At 49.0% G+C, this 17,922-nt stretch overlaps 1 protein-coding gene and 1 long non-coding RNA gene across 2 annotated transcripts; one reads left to right on the top strand and one right to left on the bottom strand.

The window, feature by feature from the left end:
* Nucleotides 1-2,976: 2,976 nt before the first annotated feature.
* Nucleotides 2,977-17,623, bottom strand: LOC105497539 (family with sequence similarity 110 member C). The gene is made up of 2 exons (XM_011768682.2): nt 16,475-17,623; nt 2,977-5,820 (listed from the first exon to the last, which is right to left on the bottom strand). Exons 1-2 carry the CDS (start codon nt 17,418-17,420, stop codon nt 5,801-5,803), a joined length of 966 nt encoding a protein of 321 aa, XP_011766984.2. The 5' UTR covers nt 17,421-17,623; the 3' UTR covers nt 2,977-5,800.
* Nucleotides 8,923-12,263, top strand: LOC139357748 (uncharacterized). The gene is made up of 2 exons (XR_011611343.1): nt 8,923-9,095; nt 11,616-12,263. It is a non-coding gene; the product is annotated as an uncharacterized lncRNA (long non-coding RNA).
* Nucleotides 17,624-17,922: the final 299 nt, after the last annotated feature.

Below are 17,922 nucleotides of genomic sequence, written 5' to 3' on the forward strand. Positions count from 1 at the left end.
TCCTCCTAGGAGATGAGGGTTGAATGTCATGATTTCTAACACCACTGTTGGCCATAACAGTCTGATCCTGGCTGAGTCGTACCTGCCCACCTCTCCAGATGCCTACATTTGTCTCTCCTTAGCACCTCAGGCACCTGGAAGGGAAATGGCATGAGAGGACTGGGGGGCACTTGGCAGACACTCCTCCTTTCTAAACTGTGGAAATGACTTGCCAAGCAGGTTGAGAAAACAGGTTATCGGGTCCTGATAACATCTGCCCAGCCTGAGCCTGCTGTTTGCCTCCAAGGGTGTGTCTGAGAGACAGCTCTCAGAGCCCACGTAGGGAAAACCTACCCCTCCACTTCCCAGCTGGCCTGCTCTGGCCTGTGAGAGTCACCATTTATTTGCAATGTTGACTCCTCTTATTCTCTCCCTAAGTTTGAGCAGTGGACTCCTTCTAAAAGCCGAAGGAAGGGCGCAGCCTCTTACCAATGACCGTGTAATCGGATAAAGGCTACAGGCTGCAGATTCATTTGTGGAGTGTTCTGCTTTTTGTTCGGTTTAGATTTCAAAGCTTTAAGCTTCAGGGTGAAAGACCTCCAGGGACTAAAGTTAACCTATCAGTGAAAAAAGTGCCATTTACAATTTGCATGTTATCCTTCTCTGTTGTTTGGTTCTCTTTATATGATTTGGACTTTGGGTTTCATTTATGGTCCAGATAGATTGGCCATCAAATAGAAACCATGAACTAATAGGCTCACATGAATTCATCAATCAGGCTCATGGCACTGCTCATGACATTTCCTCACTTTGCTTTCCCTCCTCCCTCCCTTCCTTGATTTTTGTCATCTATCATCCATCTATGTATTATCTATGTATCATTTCCTTACTATCTGACCCCCTGCTAGAATGTAAGTCATCGATCAATGGCAGGGAGTTTGGTGAGCCCCCAGTGCCTTGTGCAGTATTTGGCTCCTCGATACATGCGTGTGAGTGAATTCTGTGTGTTGTCATCAGTGACAGCCTTGATTCAAGCTACTATTGAATAAATAGCACAGTTGTTTTGATACCACAAGGCGGACAGTAGATTTAGGTTTACACAAGTCTGTTGCTTCCTGTTCTTGCACTTGTAATTAAGAGTCCTCCTTAAGCTCAACAGTGAGTAATCAACAGGGTGTACTGAAGCCAGGATCCAGGTCTTTCCACTCTGATCCTGGGGTTCAGATTCTCACTTTCTAAGGAAATTAATATGCTATTTTGACCTAAAGTTAATAGTTATTAGTGATTTAATACAGTTTCCCCTTCAGATCACATGTCAACTTTAACACAACTTTTAATGAGATAATATAAAGATGACAATTGGCCGGGCCTGGTGGCTCACTTGTAATCCCAGCACTTTGAGGCTGAGGCAGGCAGATCACCTGAGGTTGGGAGTTCGAGACCAGCCTGACCAACATGGAGAAACCCCGTCTCTACTAAAAATACAGAATTAGCCAGGCGTGGTGGTGCATGCCTATAATCCCAGCTACTCAGGAGGCTGAGACAGGAGAATCACCTGAACCTGGGAGGTGGAGGTTGCAGTGAGCTTAGATGGCATCATTGCACTCCAGCCTGGGCAACAACAGTGAAATTCCATCTCAAAACAACAACAATGACAACAAAAGATGACAATCAATTGTAGAATTTGAGGCATTGTAGCAGAGAAAATTAAGTAGCCATTGCTGGACCGCAGCACATGTTCTGGGATTTCTGTGCTGCCTCCCGTCAGCTGCTCCATGCTACTTCCAAGACCAATATTATAAGGTCTTGGTTGAGACACTCAATTTCCTTCGTGTTTAGTATTTGTAACCTGGAACATTTACATAGAATATAAATCTATTTGATTCATCAATGAAAGTGCAAAGTGTAACCACCCAAGCATTGTGCAAGCCCCAAGTTTACCTGAAGGAAAAGGCAGCTGCTGTTGAGCTCTGCAACATAAGCCACACCACCCAATGCTTGGACCGTTTCTGAACAGGTACAATAAGAGAGTTTCTACAGCAGGCTGGGTATCTGTCCGTATTCTTCACAGAAATAAAGAAGTGATGTGTTTCTTCTCAAGAAAACCCCTCTTGGCCGGGCACAGCGGCTCACACCTGCAATCCCTGCACTTCGGGAGGCCGAGGCAGGTGGATCACTTGAGATCAGGAGTTTGAGATCAGCCTGGCCATCATGGCAAAACCCTGTCTCTACTAAAAATACAAAAATTAATTGGGCATAGTAGCGGGCACCTGTAATCCCAGCTACTCAAGAGGCTGAGGCAGGAGAATCACTTGAACCCAGGAGGCGGAGGTTGCAGTGAGTTGAGGTTGCTCCCTTGCTCTCTAGCCTGGGCGACACAGTGAGACTCTGACTCCGAAAAAAATAAAAACTAAAAATAAGAATAAAGCAAGCCTATCTTTGGATTCTTACCTAGGGTTAGGCATAGGCCACTGCAAGACTGAGCAAGACGGGCTCAGCCAGGGCAGCGAGAAGGACGATCAGGCTTCTATGACTCACCGGCTGCCCAAGCCTCCACACCCTCAGAGTGCCTGGTGCACACTGCGAGCAAACCCGACACAAGAAGAGTCTGCCTTCACTTAATTTCCTGATGAGAAAGATTACAAACTGTGCTTTTGTTTGTATCTTTGTGCCCATTTTCAATGACCATGTTAATAAAACACGAAGAAAAATATTTTAAGCAAAAGACTGGTGAAACAATTAAACACAACTGAAGGAAAGCAAAGTTCAGAATATTCAAAATTTCTTTGACTGCATTTCATCTTGAGGAAAGTTGATGATTTCAGGTGCCATACAACTCACCCAGGACAAGCCTTGGAATGCCTTCCCCTCATTTCTACTGATAATCTGATGAGAGAACACTCAAGAATGGTAGAAAACAGAAGGCAAGGAACTGTAATGAGCAGACTCTCATCTCAACTTTTTGCCTCATTATTCAAACTCATAAATTAGTATTAATAAATGATAAAAATACTTTATTTCTTTAATACAGAATATACAATATTGCACTCCAGTTGCAAATAGTGTAGAGAAAAAAACTCTGTTTAGAAACTACCAAAGCAATTGTCAAAGTCTACTAATGTTTCCTGGCATCACCAATGATAACCACAGTGCTGAACTTTGAACCAACTGAAAAAGGGCAAAGTTCAATAAAGCCTCCTTTTTGTCAGTTTCAGTGCCCAGCAGTTTAACACATTCCATTATGTTTAATTACATTTTTTTAAATTGTCATTCTTTCATGAACAAATAACAGTACCTTGCAGCTGTCACTATTGCTCATTCTCGTGGAAAGCAATCGCAAGCTTTTCATCCAGACTGAACTAAACAGTCTAATTTTTCTCAAAGTCACTCAGCAAATTGGGGTAATTCAGGTTTAGGCAAGAAGTTCTTTAGTTTTACTTTTTATATATATTTTTAGGGATAGGGTCAGGGTCTTGCTCTGTCACTCAGGCTGGAGTGCAGTGGTGCAATCATGGTTCACTGCAGACTTGAACCCCTGGGCACAAATGATCCTCCCACCTTGGCCTCTCAAAGCATTGGGATTAAAGGTGTGAGCCACCGCCCCTGGCTGAAGAAAGAACTTCTCACCTCTTACACATACTGAAGACATGGAGCCGTGGTATGAATCTGAATGGAAGGGAAGGAAAATTAACTCACTTCTTTAGGAGTCTGATGCCACCCAGTTCCCCTGTTCTTCATGCCCCTTTTCTGATATCTACTTCTAGAATTCACTCCAGCTGAATTCTTTTCTTTTCCTGTACCACCACCAAAGGTGCAAACATCTCTAAAAGATCTTGGTGGTTTTAGTGGAAACCATTTTGTTTTTATATTTTTCACCTGTGATGTGAATGGTGAGTCTGCACCATTTTCATCTTAAATAAATCCACCCCAGGCTGCATCCATCCTGTTCTGACAGTAGAAAGGCATACACACTTTTACTTAAAGCTTTCATATATAAAATTAATGGGACATCTGAAAATAAGGGAATTGGGTATATGAAAAGATCATTTAAAAAACTGCTCTCATCTTTGACATTATCTTTTTTTTTTTTTTAAACTAAGTGCAATATAGTGAACAGCAAAATAGCAGCATTTTTAGAGCAAACTTTCGGGAAAAATTCTTAGATCAGGGGACCTGCTGTCCTGACAGAATCTATATTCAGACAGGTACATCTGGTGGCCAGCAAAGACTCCCTAAATGTGTATCTGGGACTTATTTGAAAACAAGTCACTATAGTACTGAGTACTTAATGGAGTGGCAGAGACTCCACTTGCAGTCAATGAAAATCCAATTATACAATATACACAATGAGATGACCAAGAAAAACATGATTTAAAATTATACTGATAAAAACTAAAATCATCTGAAGTAAAATAAAACTATCTGAAGACTAATAACTGTGTGAAAATAAATATTTAGTAACCCAATAACCTACTCTCATGGTGAAATAGTTACAAAAATAGAATACAATATTAACCAAGACTTGAATAATTCAAAATGAAATGGTTAACAAAATATCATATCAATGAGAAACTCATTTCTCTCCCCTCCACATTCTTCTCTCTAATGATTTTCTTCTTGAAAAGATATATTTTGATACAAAGTTTTCGAAGAATTGGCTGGGTAACAAATTTTCTTTGGGTTATTTCTCAGAAGGTTCTGAATCTGAATCTATTTACTCTGGGTGTCATGAGCAAGTTCAGAATTAGGGATCCAGTAACCCCCATCAACATTCTCATTCCAGCCACCCTCAGGCTGTCCCTTGCTTCAAAATATGTCCTTTGCAGAAAAGAGTGAATTGGTGTCAAATTTGGGTTGGATATGTCATATATGGAGGTGTGAGTCAGATCAAGGGGCAGTGAAGAGGTCCTGCCTCAGATGCCTGTGTTCCATGTAAACCAAAATTTTCTGTTCTTTTTGGAAGTTGGGGACAAGAGAACTATGGAGTACATTCTAAATAGTGCTGCAAAAGTGAAATGTTGTGTTCATCTCACCAAAGGAAACTCCAAGATTCTTCTGCCAACTCTCCAGAAACTGTCCAGTTACAAAAAAAGGTTTTGTTTATCAGTATTTAAACACCAACTTATCTTTTAATGGGTACTTCCACATGCCTACACCCCAAATGGAGAATGACATTAATAGCATGACCTTGTAGCCCTCAAGTTATTTTAAAAGTGCTTTCTGACTTGTTAAATAAGATAAACAGTAGTAGAGTTGGGAATTAACTGTCATTTATAGTGCAGTAATGCTCTGGCAACTGGGGTCAGCGTGTGTGAGTGTGTGTGTTTACTCTCTTTTGGCCACAGAATTGAAGCAGAATATGCCTTTTTGTGATTACTTTGATTTAAATGATGCTGGTCAGCCCAGGATGGTCAAAAGGAGTACATGCCATGGCATTCATGCTTGGTTTTCATTTTCCTTGACTAAAAAAAAAATCAACTTAGATATTGTTAAAATGCATCACAGTACCTCTTTGTCACCAAGTCAGTAAAAAAGATTCCCAAACAGCTTTACGGTTTCCAGCTGCCCTCTGGAAGCAACACTAGTTTCACCTCAAACAAGGAAAATGCCTCTTAGAGCTTCAGCTTGTTACACCTCAGCTAAATTTCAAGGTCTGTGTTCCCATATTCTCTGTAGTATTTTAAACCTTCTCAGAGCCCTTAAGCTTTGTCAATGGGATGCTGTATTCCTGGTAAAACAGCAATCATGTGGTCACTTAGGCACGCTGGCCAAATGGTCCTGGGATCCCAAGTCACCGAAGAAATCCTTCAAAAAGTCTTCATCACCGGGAAGGTTTACTTCCTGAGGAGTTAAAGAAAAAATAGTGAATCAACTCTAGTCTAGACAAAAGTTAGTACAATGAAAACTAAACATTATACTGGTCTGGTCCCTGTAGTTTTTGTTTTTTGACATTCTCTGTATTTTGAAACATCTTCTTTTGCATTTTAAATTTTGACAACAGGTCAGTAACTTTATTAAATACAGCTATCATCTCGTTTCTCTGGCAGAAGAAATTCCATCTCCCTGCAGGCCTTTTTCAGGGCTTTAAAAATTTCTCTTTGCCTCCAACTACTCATAGGGCAGTAAAGAAAACTTCTTTAAATGTTGGTAAGGCCAGTGCTAACTACTACAGCGTTGGACAACAAAATAGGAAGCAATGCAGGCAGTCGAACTAAATATCTGAGGGCAGACAGATTCCTCCCTTTTCAAACACCATTATCTCTTAAAGGCCCAGGTGCGGATCATAACAGGGAAGAGTGGCCTTATGGCTACTCAAGCCACTTGTTTGCCAAAAATGTGCTCCTAGTTGCATAACTTCCCAGAATAGTCAAAGAAGAAAGGAAAAGAAAGCGGGGATGTCCCGGGTTTATTTCTTCTGCATCTTTGCAAATATGAACACAACTCTGTTTCAGGAGCTTTCAGTGGGCTTCTACAGGTACCTCTTTCTTCTTTGCATCAAGGATAAATGTGAAGATAGCTGTGGAATTGTCTGAACATTTTTGCCTTGAAATTAAGCAATGTCTTATCCCTAATTTCCTAAAGAACAACTTATTTATGCCAGTATTAAAAGCAGCAACTTATATATTCTATGCAAAACAGAAAACCAGAAAGATCTAAATTTTGGCAAGTCCCCAGTTTGATAAATTGAAATACAGGAAGATGACTAAATCACAGCAGATAAAATAGATATTTTCATAAACTAAGCTCTGGGAAACAGAATACCAAAATGACTCACATACAACCAACTACTACTCATGGGTTCCCAGAGGACTTGTGTGCAGATTATACGAGTCATTGCCCAGTTCTGATAGTCTCAGTTTTGAAAAGCAATTATCTTTACCCCACAGGGCAAGAAACTTATAAACTTTTTTAGTTCTATTATAATTGAGACACTTTTATTATAATTTATAAATCTCTATCTACCAAGGGGACAAAAACCTCTAGATTAAACATATCTGTTTTCTCTTTCACTTAGAAAACCTGCCTTATTTCATCTCAAGTTTTCTGAATCTTTCATGAAATCCTAAAAGGAATCCTTATAACTTTCAGCAGAAAAAGCACAGCTTATATTCCTGCTTCCACATCTTCCAGAAGTTGCAGAACTGGTCTCAGAACAAGAGACTTCTGCGGGAAGTCAGAAGACCGCCCCACTGGCCAGGTGCTCACACTCTGTCCTGGCTTTCCCTGCTGGTCTCCTCCAGTGGGAATGAAAGGAGCTGGGCACATTCCTCAGCCCCGGGCTCAAAACTCCCTGAGCCTAGCACAAACACATCCCATCCTCCCATCCCACCACCATATATCTCTCAAACTCCCTGAGCTCAGTACAAACACCACCTGGAAAGTCTCCGATAAGGAGACAGCCGTTCAAGGTTACTGAAAGCGCAGGAATTTCTTTGTTCCCCTACAACTTTCGGGCTATAAAAAGCAAACGCTCGCATTGTTCGGGGCCCTCTTGCATACTGTGTAAAGGAGGGACCAAGTTCGAACTTGTAGTAAAGATCCTTGCCGCTTGGCTTTGACTCTGGACTCTGGTGGTCTTCTTTGGGGAACAAACAGTCTGGGCATAACATCTGGGGGCCCGTCCGGGATTCCCCAAGCCCACCAGACCCCTGGTCAACGGATCTGCTAGGATCGATCTACTGATAGGTGAGCTGGCTCGTCTCCGTTTGTCTGTCTGTGTCTGTGTGTCTGTTCTGAATCTGAATCTCTGACTCGCGAGGTCTGAAACTGAGGCTGGCACAGTCCTGGCGGACGCGCTATAGGACAGCCAGTGGAGACCGGTGGGAGACGTCCCCTGGCTCTCTTCTGATTTAAATTGCGATCTGAGTTGCCGGAGCGGGTTCGCGATCCGGGCAACAGTCTGAATTGCCCCGGTCCCCGGGTGCGCGCCTGCCATCTGAATTGCCCCGGTCCCCGGGTGCGCGCCTGCCGTCTGAATTGCCCCGGTCCCCGGGTGCGCGCCTGCCGTCTGAATTGCCCCGGTCCCCGGGTGCGCGCCTGCCGTCTGAATTGCCCCGGTCCCCGGGTGCGCGCCTGCCGTCTGAATTGCCCCGGTCCCCGGGTGCGCGCCTGCCGTCTGAATTGCCCCGGTCCCCGGGTGCGCGCCTGCCGTCTGAATTGCCCCGGTCCCCGGGTGCGCGCCTGCTGTCTGAATTGCCCCGGTCCCCGGGCTCCCGGCTTCCGGCGCGCGCTCCCGGCCCCGGTCCCCGGGCTCCCGGCTTCCGGCGCGCGCTCGCGGCCCCGGTCCCCGGGCTCCCGGCTTCCGGCGCGCGCTCCCGGCCCCGGTCCCCGGGCTCCCGGCTTCCGGCGCGCGCTCGCGGCCCCGGTCCCCGGGCTCCCGGCTTCCGGCGCGCGCTCGCGGCCCCGGTCCCCGGGCTCCCGGCTTCCGGCGCGCGCTCGCGGCCCCGGTCCCCGGGCTCCCGGCTTCCGGCGCCACACTTCCGGCCCGGTCCCCGGGCTCCCGGCTTCCGGCGCGCTCCCGGCCCGGTCCCCGGGCTCCCGGCTTCCGGCGCCACACTTCCGGCCCGGTCCCCGGGCTCCCGGCTTCCGGCGCCACACTTCCGGCCCCGGTCCCGGGGCTCCCCGGCTTCCGGTGCCACACTTCCGGCCCCGGTCCCCGGGCTCCCCGGCTTCCGGTGCCACACTTCCGGCCCCGGTCCCGGGGCTCCCCAGCTTCCGGTGCCACACTTCCGGCCCCGGTCCCCGGGCTCCCCGGCTTCCGGTGCCACACTTCCGGCCCCGGTCCCCCGGCTCCCGGCTTCCGGCGCCGCACTCCCGGCTAGCTATCAGTAATAAGTCAGATCAGATTTCCTCTATTGGGATTCTAACCCACATTCCTTTACAAAAAGAGACACAGAAAGTGAGACTGGAGAGAAGAAAAAATAAGTGAGAAAGAGACCATAGAGATGGGAAAGGGAGAAAGTGAGAAGGGAAATCGGAAAGAGAAAGGGGAGAAAACGGCAGACGTGGAGAGTCAGAGAAAGAGACTGAGTATAAAGGAGAAAGGACACGGGATGACAGAGAGACAGAGAGAGAAAGCGCGCGCGAATGAGATAGAAACTTAAAGAAAAGACCCTGTAAGTATGTCAATCAAAAATTTAGACAGAAACGGAAAAATTAGAGAGAGAGATAGAGGGACGGAGCAGGCGGAGGGGAGGCCGGCTCGCTGAAAGGGAAAGTAACTTTAAAAGGCTGGGGGGGCGGACGCGAGGGCGCACTTCGCGGACTAGGCCCCCCCCCCCCCCCCAGCCGCCTGACTCCACGGTGGCTTTACCCCTTCGGGAAATAAAACCCCCAGATGACACAGAAATCCCCAAGCTCCAGTACTGGCCATTCTCCACCAGTGATCTGTATAACTAAAAGGCTCAGAGTGCTCGGTTTTCAGACAACCCCAAAGATTTACTGGCTTTACTGGATAGTGTCATGTTCACCCACCAGCCCATTTGAGATGATTGTCAGCAGCTCCTCCGAATCTTGTTTACCACGGAAGAGCGAGAGGGAATACAGGTAAAAGCTGGAAAGCTGGTCCCGGGGGACGACAGTCAACCGACTGCTAACCCTGACCTCATAAACGCGACCTTTCCTCTGACCAGGCCGGCGTAGGACTACAACACGGCAGAAGGTAGGGGACGGCTACACCTTTATCGCCAGACTCTAATGGCAGGTCTCCGGGCAGCTGCTTGCAAGCCCACTAATTTGGCTAAAATATATTCTATTCGGCAAGAAAAGACAGAGAGCCCAGCCACCTACTTAAAAAGATTAATGGAAGCTTTTAGACAGTACACCCCCATAGATCCAGAGGCTCCAGGAAGTCAGGCAGCTATTGTAATGTCATTCGTAAATCAGGCAGCCCCAGATATTAAAAGAAAACTCCAGAAATTAGAAGACTTGGAAGAAAAGCGGATTCAGGACCTCCTTCAGATAGCCCAGCAGGTTTATAATAACAGAGATACTCCAGAAAAAAGGCAATTTAAGGCCACTAAAAAAATGACCAAGGTCCTGGCAGCAGTAGTACAGAAAGAACATCTACAGCCAGAGTACACCCAACCTAGGCGGCCCCCCAGGCATGATAATCTGAAAAAAGACCAATGTGCCTACTGCAAGGAGGCTGGCCACTGGGTAAGAGACTGCCTCGCTACTGCCCAACCCGGACCTGGACGCCCCACTCCATGACTGCACCGAGATACTAGCTCAGGTGCACGGAGTTCGAGAAGACCTGCAGGATCGCCCACTTCCTGACGCCGACCTCGTCTGGTTCACTGATGGGAGCAGCTTCATGCATCAGGGCCAGAGGTACGCTGGAGCGGCAGTGACTTCAGAGACTAAGGTAATCTGGGCGGAACCCCTGCCCCCGGGGACATCGGCCCAGAAGGCCGAATTAATAGCGCTCACCCAAGCTCTTACCTTAGGGGCGGGGAAAAAGCTGACGGTATATACAGACAGCCGATATGCTTTTGCAACAGCACATATACATGGGGCCATTTACAGGGAGCGGGGGTTACTGACGGCTGAAGGAAAAGAAATAAAAAACAAGCAAGAAATCCTAGCCCTGCTAACAGCCCTATGGAGGCCAGAAAAGTTAGCCATTGTGCATTGCCCAGGGCATCAGAAACTAACTACTCCAACTGCTCAAGGCAACTTTCTAGCGGACCAAACTGCAAGAAAGGTGGCGAAGGCTCCCAGCCAACTCCTTGCACTCCAGCTCCCTGACCCGGGCCCCCGGGACTTGCCATATTTCCCTGATTATTCAGAACAAGATCTCCAGTGGATTGACAAGCTTCCCCTGAAACAGATCCAGAATGGGTGGTGGACTGATACTAATGACCAAACCATCCTACCAGAAAAATTAGGACAACAAATGTTAGAACACATCCACCGAACCACCCACCTGGGTGCTCGGTGGATGATAGACCTGATCAGACGCTCTAAGCTCAAATTCAGACATACAGCCGAGATGGCCAGCAACATCGTGACAAGTTGCAAAGTCTGCCAGCTTAACAACGCCTACCCCCAATCCCAGGCTGCAACGGGAACAAGGCTCAGGGGAACCAGGCCCGGTATCTACTGGGAAGTAGATTTTACTGAGATAAAGCCAGGAAAATACGGGTATCGGTACTTACTTGTCTTTGTAGACACTTTTTCAGGGTGGACTGAAACATTCCCCACCAAGAAAGAGACTGCTCAGGTTGTAGCAAAGAAAATCCTGGAAGATATCCTCCCCAGGTATGGCTTCCCCGTCCAGATAGGGTCAGATAATGGGCCGGCCTTCGTCGCTAAGGTAAGTCAGGATTTGGCTTCCATCCTTGGGGCAAATTAGAAACTACACTGCGCTTACAGGCCCCAGAGTTCAGGACAGGTAGAGAGAATGAATCGGACCTTAAAAGAGACCTTAACTAAATTGACTATGGAGACTGGCGCTAATTGGGTGGTCCTTCTCCCCTACGCTCTGTTCCGGGCCCGTAACACCCCTTACAGACTGGGCCTTACTCCTTATGAAATTATGCATAGCAGACCCCCACCCTTAGTTCCCGGCCTAAAAGATGATCTGCTCAAGTCCGAAACAGAAAATGTCTCTGAACTCTTGTTTTCCCTACAAGCCTTGCAGAAAATTCATCAAGAAATCTGGCCCAAGCTGAAAGAACTATATGAGACCGGTCCCCCGCCGACACCCCATCCGTACCAGCCGGGAGACTGGGTCCTGGTCAAGCGACACCGACAAGAGACCCTAGAACCCAGGTGGAAAGGACCACTCCAGGTACTCCTAACCACACCCACCGCCCTGAAGGTAGAAGGCATCGCATCGTGGATCCACTACACCCACGTCAAGCCAGTGGACCCAACCTCTGATCTTCTGGGACCAATCACGGCGGCGGCTGAAGCACCGGACACGTGGACTGTAGACAGAGCTAAGAACAACCCCTTAAAACTCACCCTGCACCGGCAGCATAGCTCACTGCAAACATGCAGTTAGGTAGTCTAACCCTAACGTTAGTCGCCCTAGTGGCCGCTGGAGAAATCACAAAACCAGCTCATAATCCCTTTGTCTGGAGATTCTGGCTTTATGAAAACCGAACCCACCCTGGGCAACCTCATAAGCCCGGAAAATTATTGGCCAGTGCTGATTGCCCTTCCTCAGGGTGCAACAGCCCAATTCTACTAAATTTTACTGGTTTTCAAATAGCCAAACCTATGACACCAATAATATGCTTTGAGTTTGATCAGACTAAATACAATTGTAAACACTATTGGTGGCACCAAAATGCTGGCTGTCCTTATAACTATTGTAACATCCACAGGCCCCGTTATTGGGGAGAGAGAAAACAGTTAGACCCTAAATGGCCCTTCTATCGTAGACGGGATAAAGACTTTCCATATACATGGATAGTTAGAGACCCCTGGAACTCCCGCTGGACCACACCTCAACATGGGGCTGTATACTACTCCCCCTCCTCCACATGGCCTAGCAGTCACCTCTATCTGTGGCGAGGCCTAGTGCAAGTACTGCCCCTGGTCCACGGGAATATCCAACGACAGGAAAACAGACTAACACAAGACTTACGTCCTTTCTCCTGGTTAAAGTTATTACAAGAAGGACTAGAACTTGCTAACCTTACAGGACTTCATAGCCTGTCTGGCTGCTTCCTGTGCGCCACTCTAGGGCGTCCACCGCTAACAGCTGTCCCTCTGCCATGGGGACCCTCTACCTTTGCCCAAGCTAACAACCTCCGAAACCACTCGTATGCTCCTATCCTGAACGTGCCCCTATACCTAAACCCCAGTCAGGAGAAGTTTCCCTACTGTTTCTCAGGAACCAATTCCAGCCTCTGCAGCATCACTGCAACGCCCCCTAATATTACCTTAAGAGCTCCATCAGGCATATTCTTCTGGTGTAATGGAACCTTATCTAAGAACCTACCTAGTCCTTCTGTTAATAACCTACTATGTCTCCCTGTCACATTAGTTCCCCGGTTGACTCTACTAACTGCTGGCGAGTTCTTAGGGTATACTGGTAACTGGACTAGTGCTGTTATTTACCCAGACCCTAGACCAAGACCTGCACGAGCCATATTTCTCCCCCTCATTGCAGGAATCTCCCTCACCGCATCCTTCATTGCGGCCGGACTGGCGGGGGGAGCCCTAGGTCACACCCTCATAGAAAGTAACAGGTTATACCAACAATTTGCCGTTGCTATGGAGGAGTCGGCTGAGTCCCTTGCCTCCCTTCAGCGGCAGCTCACGTCCCTAGCTCAGGTAACCTTGCAAAACCGGAGGGCCCTAGACCTACTCACTGCAGAAAAAGGTGGTACATGTATATTTCTAAAAGAAGACTGTTGTTTCTACATAAATGAATCAGGACTTGTAGAAGACCGGGTCCAACAGTTACGCAAGTTAAGCACTGAAGTAAAAACACGGCAGTTTGCTTCAGCTGCAGACCAATGGTGGAATTCCTCTATGTTTTCTCTGTTAGCCCCCTTCCTTGGACCCCTGCTAAGTCTACTATTTCTGCTTACCGTAGGACCTTGTGTTGTTAACAGAATTTTACAATTTATTAGGGAGAGATTTGACACCGTACAACTCATGGTCCTCAGAGCCCAATACCAACCTGTAAACGCTGAAACAGAATCAGACTTATGAGACCCAAGATTGGCTCTGAAGATACCTGAAAAGAAGGGGGGAATGAAAGGAGCTGGGCACATTCCTCAGCCCCGGGCTCAAAACTCCCTGAGCCTAGCACAAACACATCCCATCCTCCCATCCCACCACCATATATCTCTCAAACTCCCTGAGCTCAGTACAAACACCACCTGGAAAGTCTCCGATAAGGAGACAGCCGTTCAAGGTTACTGAAAGCGCAGGAATTTCTTTGTTCCCCTACAACTTTCGGGCTATAAAAAGCAAACGCTCGCATTGTTCGGGGCCCTCTTGCATACTGTGTAAAGGAGGGACCAAGTTCGAACTTGTAGTAAAGATCCTTGCCGCTTGGCTTTGACTCTGGACTCTGGTGGTCTTCTTTGGGGAACAAACAGTCTGGGCATAACAGGAACACCAGTGCTGGGAGGCGGGGAGCTGTGAAGGGGCTGAGGTCATGAGCAGACACTGTTCCACTGATCTGGAGAAAGCTCAGGCAACTGTGTTCTCCTCATACCCTCAACCCCGGCAGCCAGGCAGTGAGTCTTTGCGTTGCAGTTTCAAAGATACAACACTGTCTTGGGTCTAGGGAAGTACATTAGTAAAGAAAATCTTTATAGTGCTGGTGACTCCAATTCCATATAAAAACTAGGGCAGCTTCTGTGTGACTGTCCCCCCTACTCTGAGAAATAATGTGAAACTTCTCAGAAGACAGTTGCTGTTGTCTCCAGCCTGGAACAAATGGGATTCAGGTGGAGGGAGACATGAGGGGAGGAAGAAGCCCATGGGCCTTTTTCCTGCCTCCATCCTTAGTGCCTTCCCAAACCTGCTCTCCCTTTCCCTCTTCCTTCAACTATGTCTCCTTGTCACAAAAGTGAAAGCTCTCACAGGCTAACTAAACTTCTTATATTTGTCATAGGTTCAAGCCTAAAAGGTCTTTAGGATATAGTCTATGAAGTCAATGAAATTCTCATTCAGGTCACTATTTTGACATTGGCTAATTCGAGATGGGAACCAGCATGGGTCTGGAGGGATCAGAGCAGGCTGCTTTTATTTTTATGTTGTCAGGTTTTATTTTGGTTTCATTTTTATGCCATATTATTAGCTCACCACTATTTATACCACCAAGTCTACCTACTGCCTGCACATGCTCTGGCTACCTGGAGGGAGCTTATTCATAAATTTACTTCTCACGTATTTCAATGGACAACTTTGTTTGTTTGTTTTCCATTTCTGGGTTTCAATCTTGCAACACAGGTTATTACTACACAGACTAGAAAATGTAGAGGTTGAAAACCATCTGCCTATTTCCTTTCTTTTTATGGACAAAGGAAGCCTGGTCTATAGTGCAGGAATCACTTGCTAACATAAGACAGGCCCTTAATTCTTGTTTAGTGCTCTCTCCACCAGACAGTGTCCCTCCAAGGACCATGGCCACTCTCCAAAGCTCCTGCCCTAAATATGGTGCCATCATGGAAATACCCTTGCCAGCATTCATTCGTCTCAGATCTAAAAGACAATCTGTGAAAACTACCAATTAATGTTTGTTTGCTTTTTAGAACTTTGCCTACATATATTTGTTGGGGACTTAGGCTAGTGGAAAACACAAATCTTCTATAAATTATAAGGAAGAACTTAAGTCCTGAGCCTTCTGAGTTCAAGAAAAAGAATAAATTAACTTCTTCTCATTAATTTTCATGTCTACACTAAAGTCATAGCCAGAGAAGTTATTGGAGATTTTTTTAGCTGTCGAGCATAGGTGAGCCCTGTGCAAACATCTCTTGGGCAGCCTCCCCCAAACTCTACAGGCTGCCATGCATCTTCAGTTAGTTTATCACAATGGCAGACAATAACTTCATCTCATGATTTTTAAAATTTACTTATAGCAAGTTGTCATTGAAGGGTAAGAGAAAAAAAAAAAGATGTTGCAATGTTTAAATTCTTGGTTCTCAAGGACAGCCCTGAAAAGGTACTTTCTCTTCACTACTTTCCAAGATGCCCATAGGGAAGGGCAGGGTAACAGTGAGGACCAGCACTCCTTAGTTCCCCAGTGAAAAGCAAAAAGAGCTCGAGGTCAATCCTGCACTACTGGTTGTCCAAAGGGAAGTTACTTCCTGTAGTATCATCGGGGCAAATAAACTATCGACTCTAGTTACAATCTAGTCCAATTTCCCCAGTTTAAAAAACTGAAGCTCTCAAAACAATTTAAATAAAATTTAGCCAAATAAAGATCTTTGTTGCTAAGTGAATGCCAAATTGCTGACAAGATCCTGTAGAGAAGTTCTCACCACTTCAGCACAGGCCTCCAGGAAAGTGCAGGGAGCCTTCCTTTCTGTTCCAGGTAACACAGCAGCGCCTACCTAGGGCTGCAGGTGGACCGGTCAGCTCCAATCAAACATCAGGACCGCCCACAGCACAGGTCAATGAACTCAGGAACTAGGGCTCTCACGCTGTTTTCAGCGCAGGAAAGAATACTAGGGGTGTAAAACTGCTTTCTGGCAGCACTTTGGATTCCTCCTGTTTTCACAATAATAAGTCAAATGGGACATGTTAATTTGCAGAATTGCCTTTCCAGGCAGCCAGACGCAGCAGTCTCCTAAGGGCCTGGACCTGCAGGTACCTGGATTGGTACCTTCTGCTCTTCAGCAGCGCGGGCTCAACTCACAAGCCTCTGCGTCTGTCTCTTGGGTCTCTTTCACACTGTAGCTCAAAATCGCACTCAGTTCTAAGCATCGGCTGTAACTGGCCATCGCCCAGCTCGGTCACACTCACCAGGACTCCCAGCCCCGCACACGGCCAGCCCCGCCCCAGCCTTCCGAGCACACACCTCGGGTCCTGCTCTGCTCCTGGCTGGGGGTCTCCTTGGCCTTCTTACAGGTGTACAGCCACTTGATGATGCGGGCGTTCCTCTCGATGACCGAAGTGGTGCTGGGCACCTGCTCAATCAGCTCCTCCTCCTGCAGCCCGTCCTCGTCGCCGCCGCTGTGCCGGGAGAAGCCGCTGCCGGAGGTGGCGACGCTCACGCTGCGCACCTTGAGGGTCACACGGTCCGACCCCGCGGTGAAGTTCTCCCTCCCCAGGGCCTCCACCACCTCGGGGTCCAGGCCGCAGTACTGAAAGAAGGTGTCAGACTCGGCCAAGGCAGCGGAGTAGCGGGAGCTGAGGTCCGACTGTGAGCGCTGCAGCCCCCGACGCCTCAGCACCCGCGGCTCCGGGCCAGGGGGCGCGGCCGGGACACTGGAGGGCGCCGCGGAGCGCGCGGCTGGGGCTGGGGTCTCGGGGGGCGCGAGGTCCGCTGCAGCGCCAGGCTTGGTCGGGACGGGCTCCGGGTTCCCGGTCTTGCCCTCGTCTCCCGTCCGGGGCACCGGCACCTTGTCCTTCCCCGGCCCCTGGAAGAGCTTCTTCACCAGGCTCGCCCTGGGGCCGTCGGCGCCCGCTCCCCTCATGAACTCGCATTTCTGCCGGTAAATGATCAGCGAGTCGGGCCTCAACGGCTTCCGCGCAATAGCCCTGCGCGCCACCGGGGCGGGGGCGCGGGCCGGGGGCCCAGGGTCGTTCCCCGGGCACTTGATCGCCCCGGGGCCGCTGCCCTCGGAAGCGACGCCCCGGCCAGTCCCCGGCCGTCCCCGCACGTACTTGGCGCGATCCGCCGCCAGCCTCTCCACTGCGCTCCTGCGCGCCGGCCGCGCGGCGTCGGGGTCCCGGGGAGCCGCGGGGTCCCGGGGAAGGAGCCGCTCTCTCGCCGACGTGTTCAGGGCCGCCAGGGCGCGCATCCTCGCGGGGAATGGACCGGCCGGCGCTCCGGGTGCGGCGGAGACGCGCTGGAGTGGCAGAGCCAGTCAGTCCTCGGGCCGGTTCCGAAGTCCGCGCCGGGTGGCGAACGGCGCCCCAGTGCCCAGCTGCCCAGGCCTGGCGTTGGGGAGAACCGAAGTCCGCACCGATTGGCGAATCTCCCCAGTTCCCGCCCCGCCCGACCTCATCGCCACCTCGACTGGCACCGCCCGCGCCCCCGCCCAGTGCCCCCGCCCTGGCCGCGTCCCCGCATCCCCGCCCGTCCCCGCCCGTCCCCGCCTCCTCACTCCCGCCCGGGCCCGCCTCCCTCGCCGCTCCTCGGGTGCAGCGACCGCCCTCACCTAGCGTCCGGGGTCCCCGCCCTCACCTCCTGCCCGGTGCCGTCCCCGCCCCGCCTCACCTTCTGGCTGCGCTGCCAACCGCCTGGAGGACGCTGGGGCCAGCAGGCTCTGAACCCCCACTCACTCAGCCCAGGTTCCCGAG

This window comes from Macaca nemestrina, chromosome 13, assembly GCF_043159975.1.
Source record: "Macaca nemestrina isolate mMacNem1 chromosome 13, mMacNem.hap1, whole genome shotgun sequence".
In the NCBI taxonomy this organism is placed as follows: domain Eukaryota; kingdom Metazoa; phylum Chordata; class Mammalia; order Primates; family Cercopithecidae; genus Macaca; species Macaca nemestrina.

What these genes read in the sequence shown, in the direction of transcription:
- LOC105497539 (XM_011768682.2), bottom strand. Translation starts at nt 17,420, where the DNA reads ATGCGCGCCCTGGCGGCCCTGAACACGTCGGCGAGAGAGCGGCTCCTT. An exon ending in GGAGCAGAGCAGGACCCGAG is followed by an intron (nt 5,821 to 16,474) that starts GTGTGTGCTCGG and finishes TTAACTCCTCAG; the next exon opens with GAAGTAAACCTTCCCGGTGA.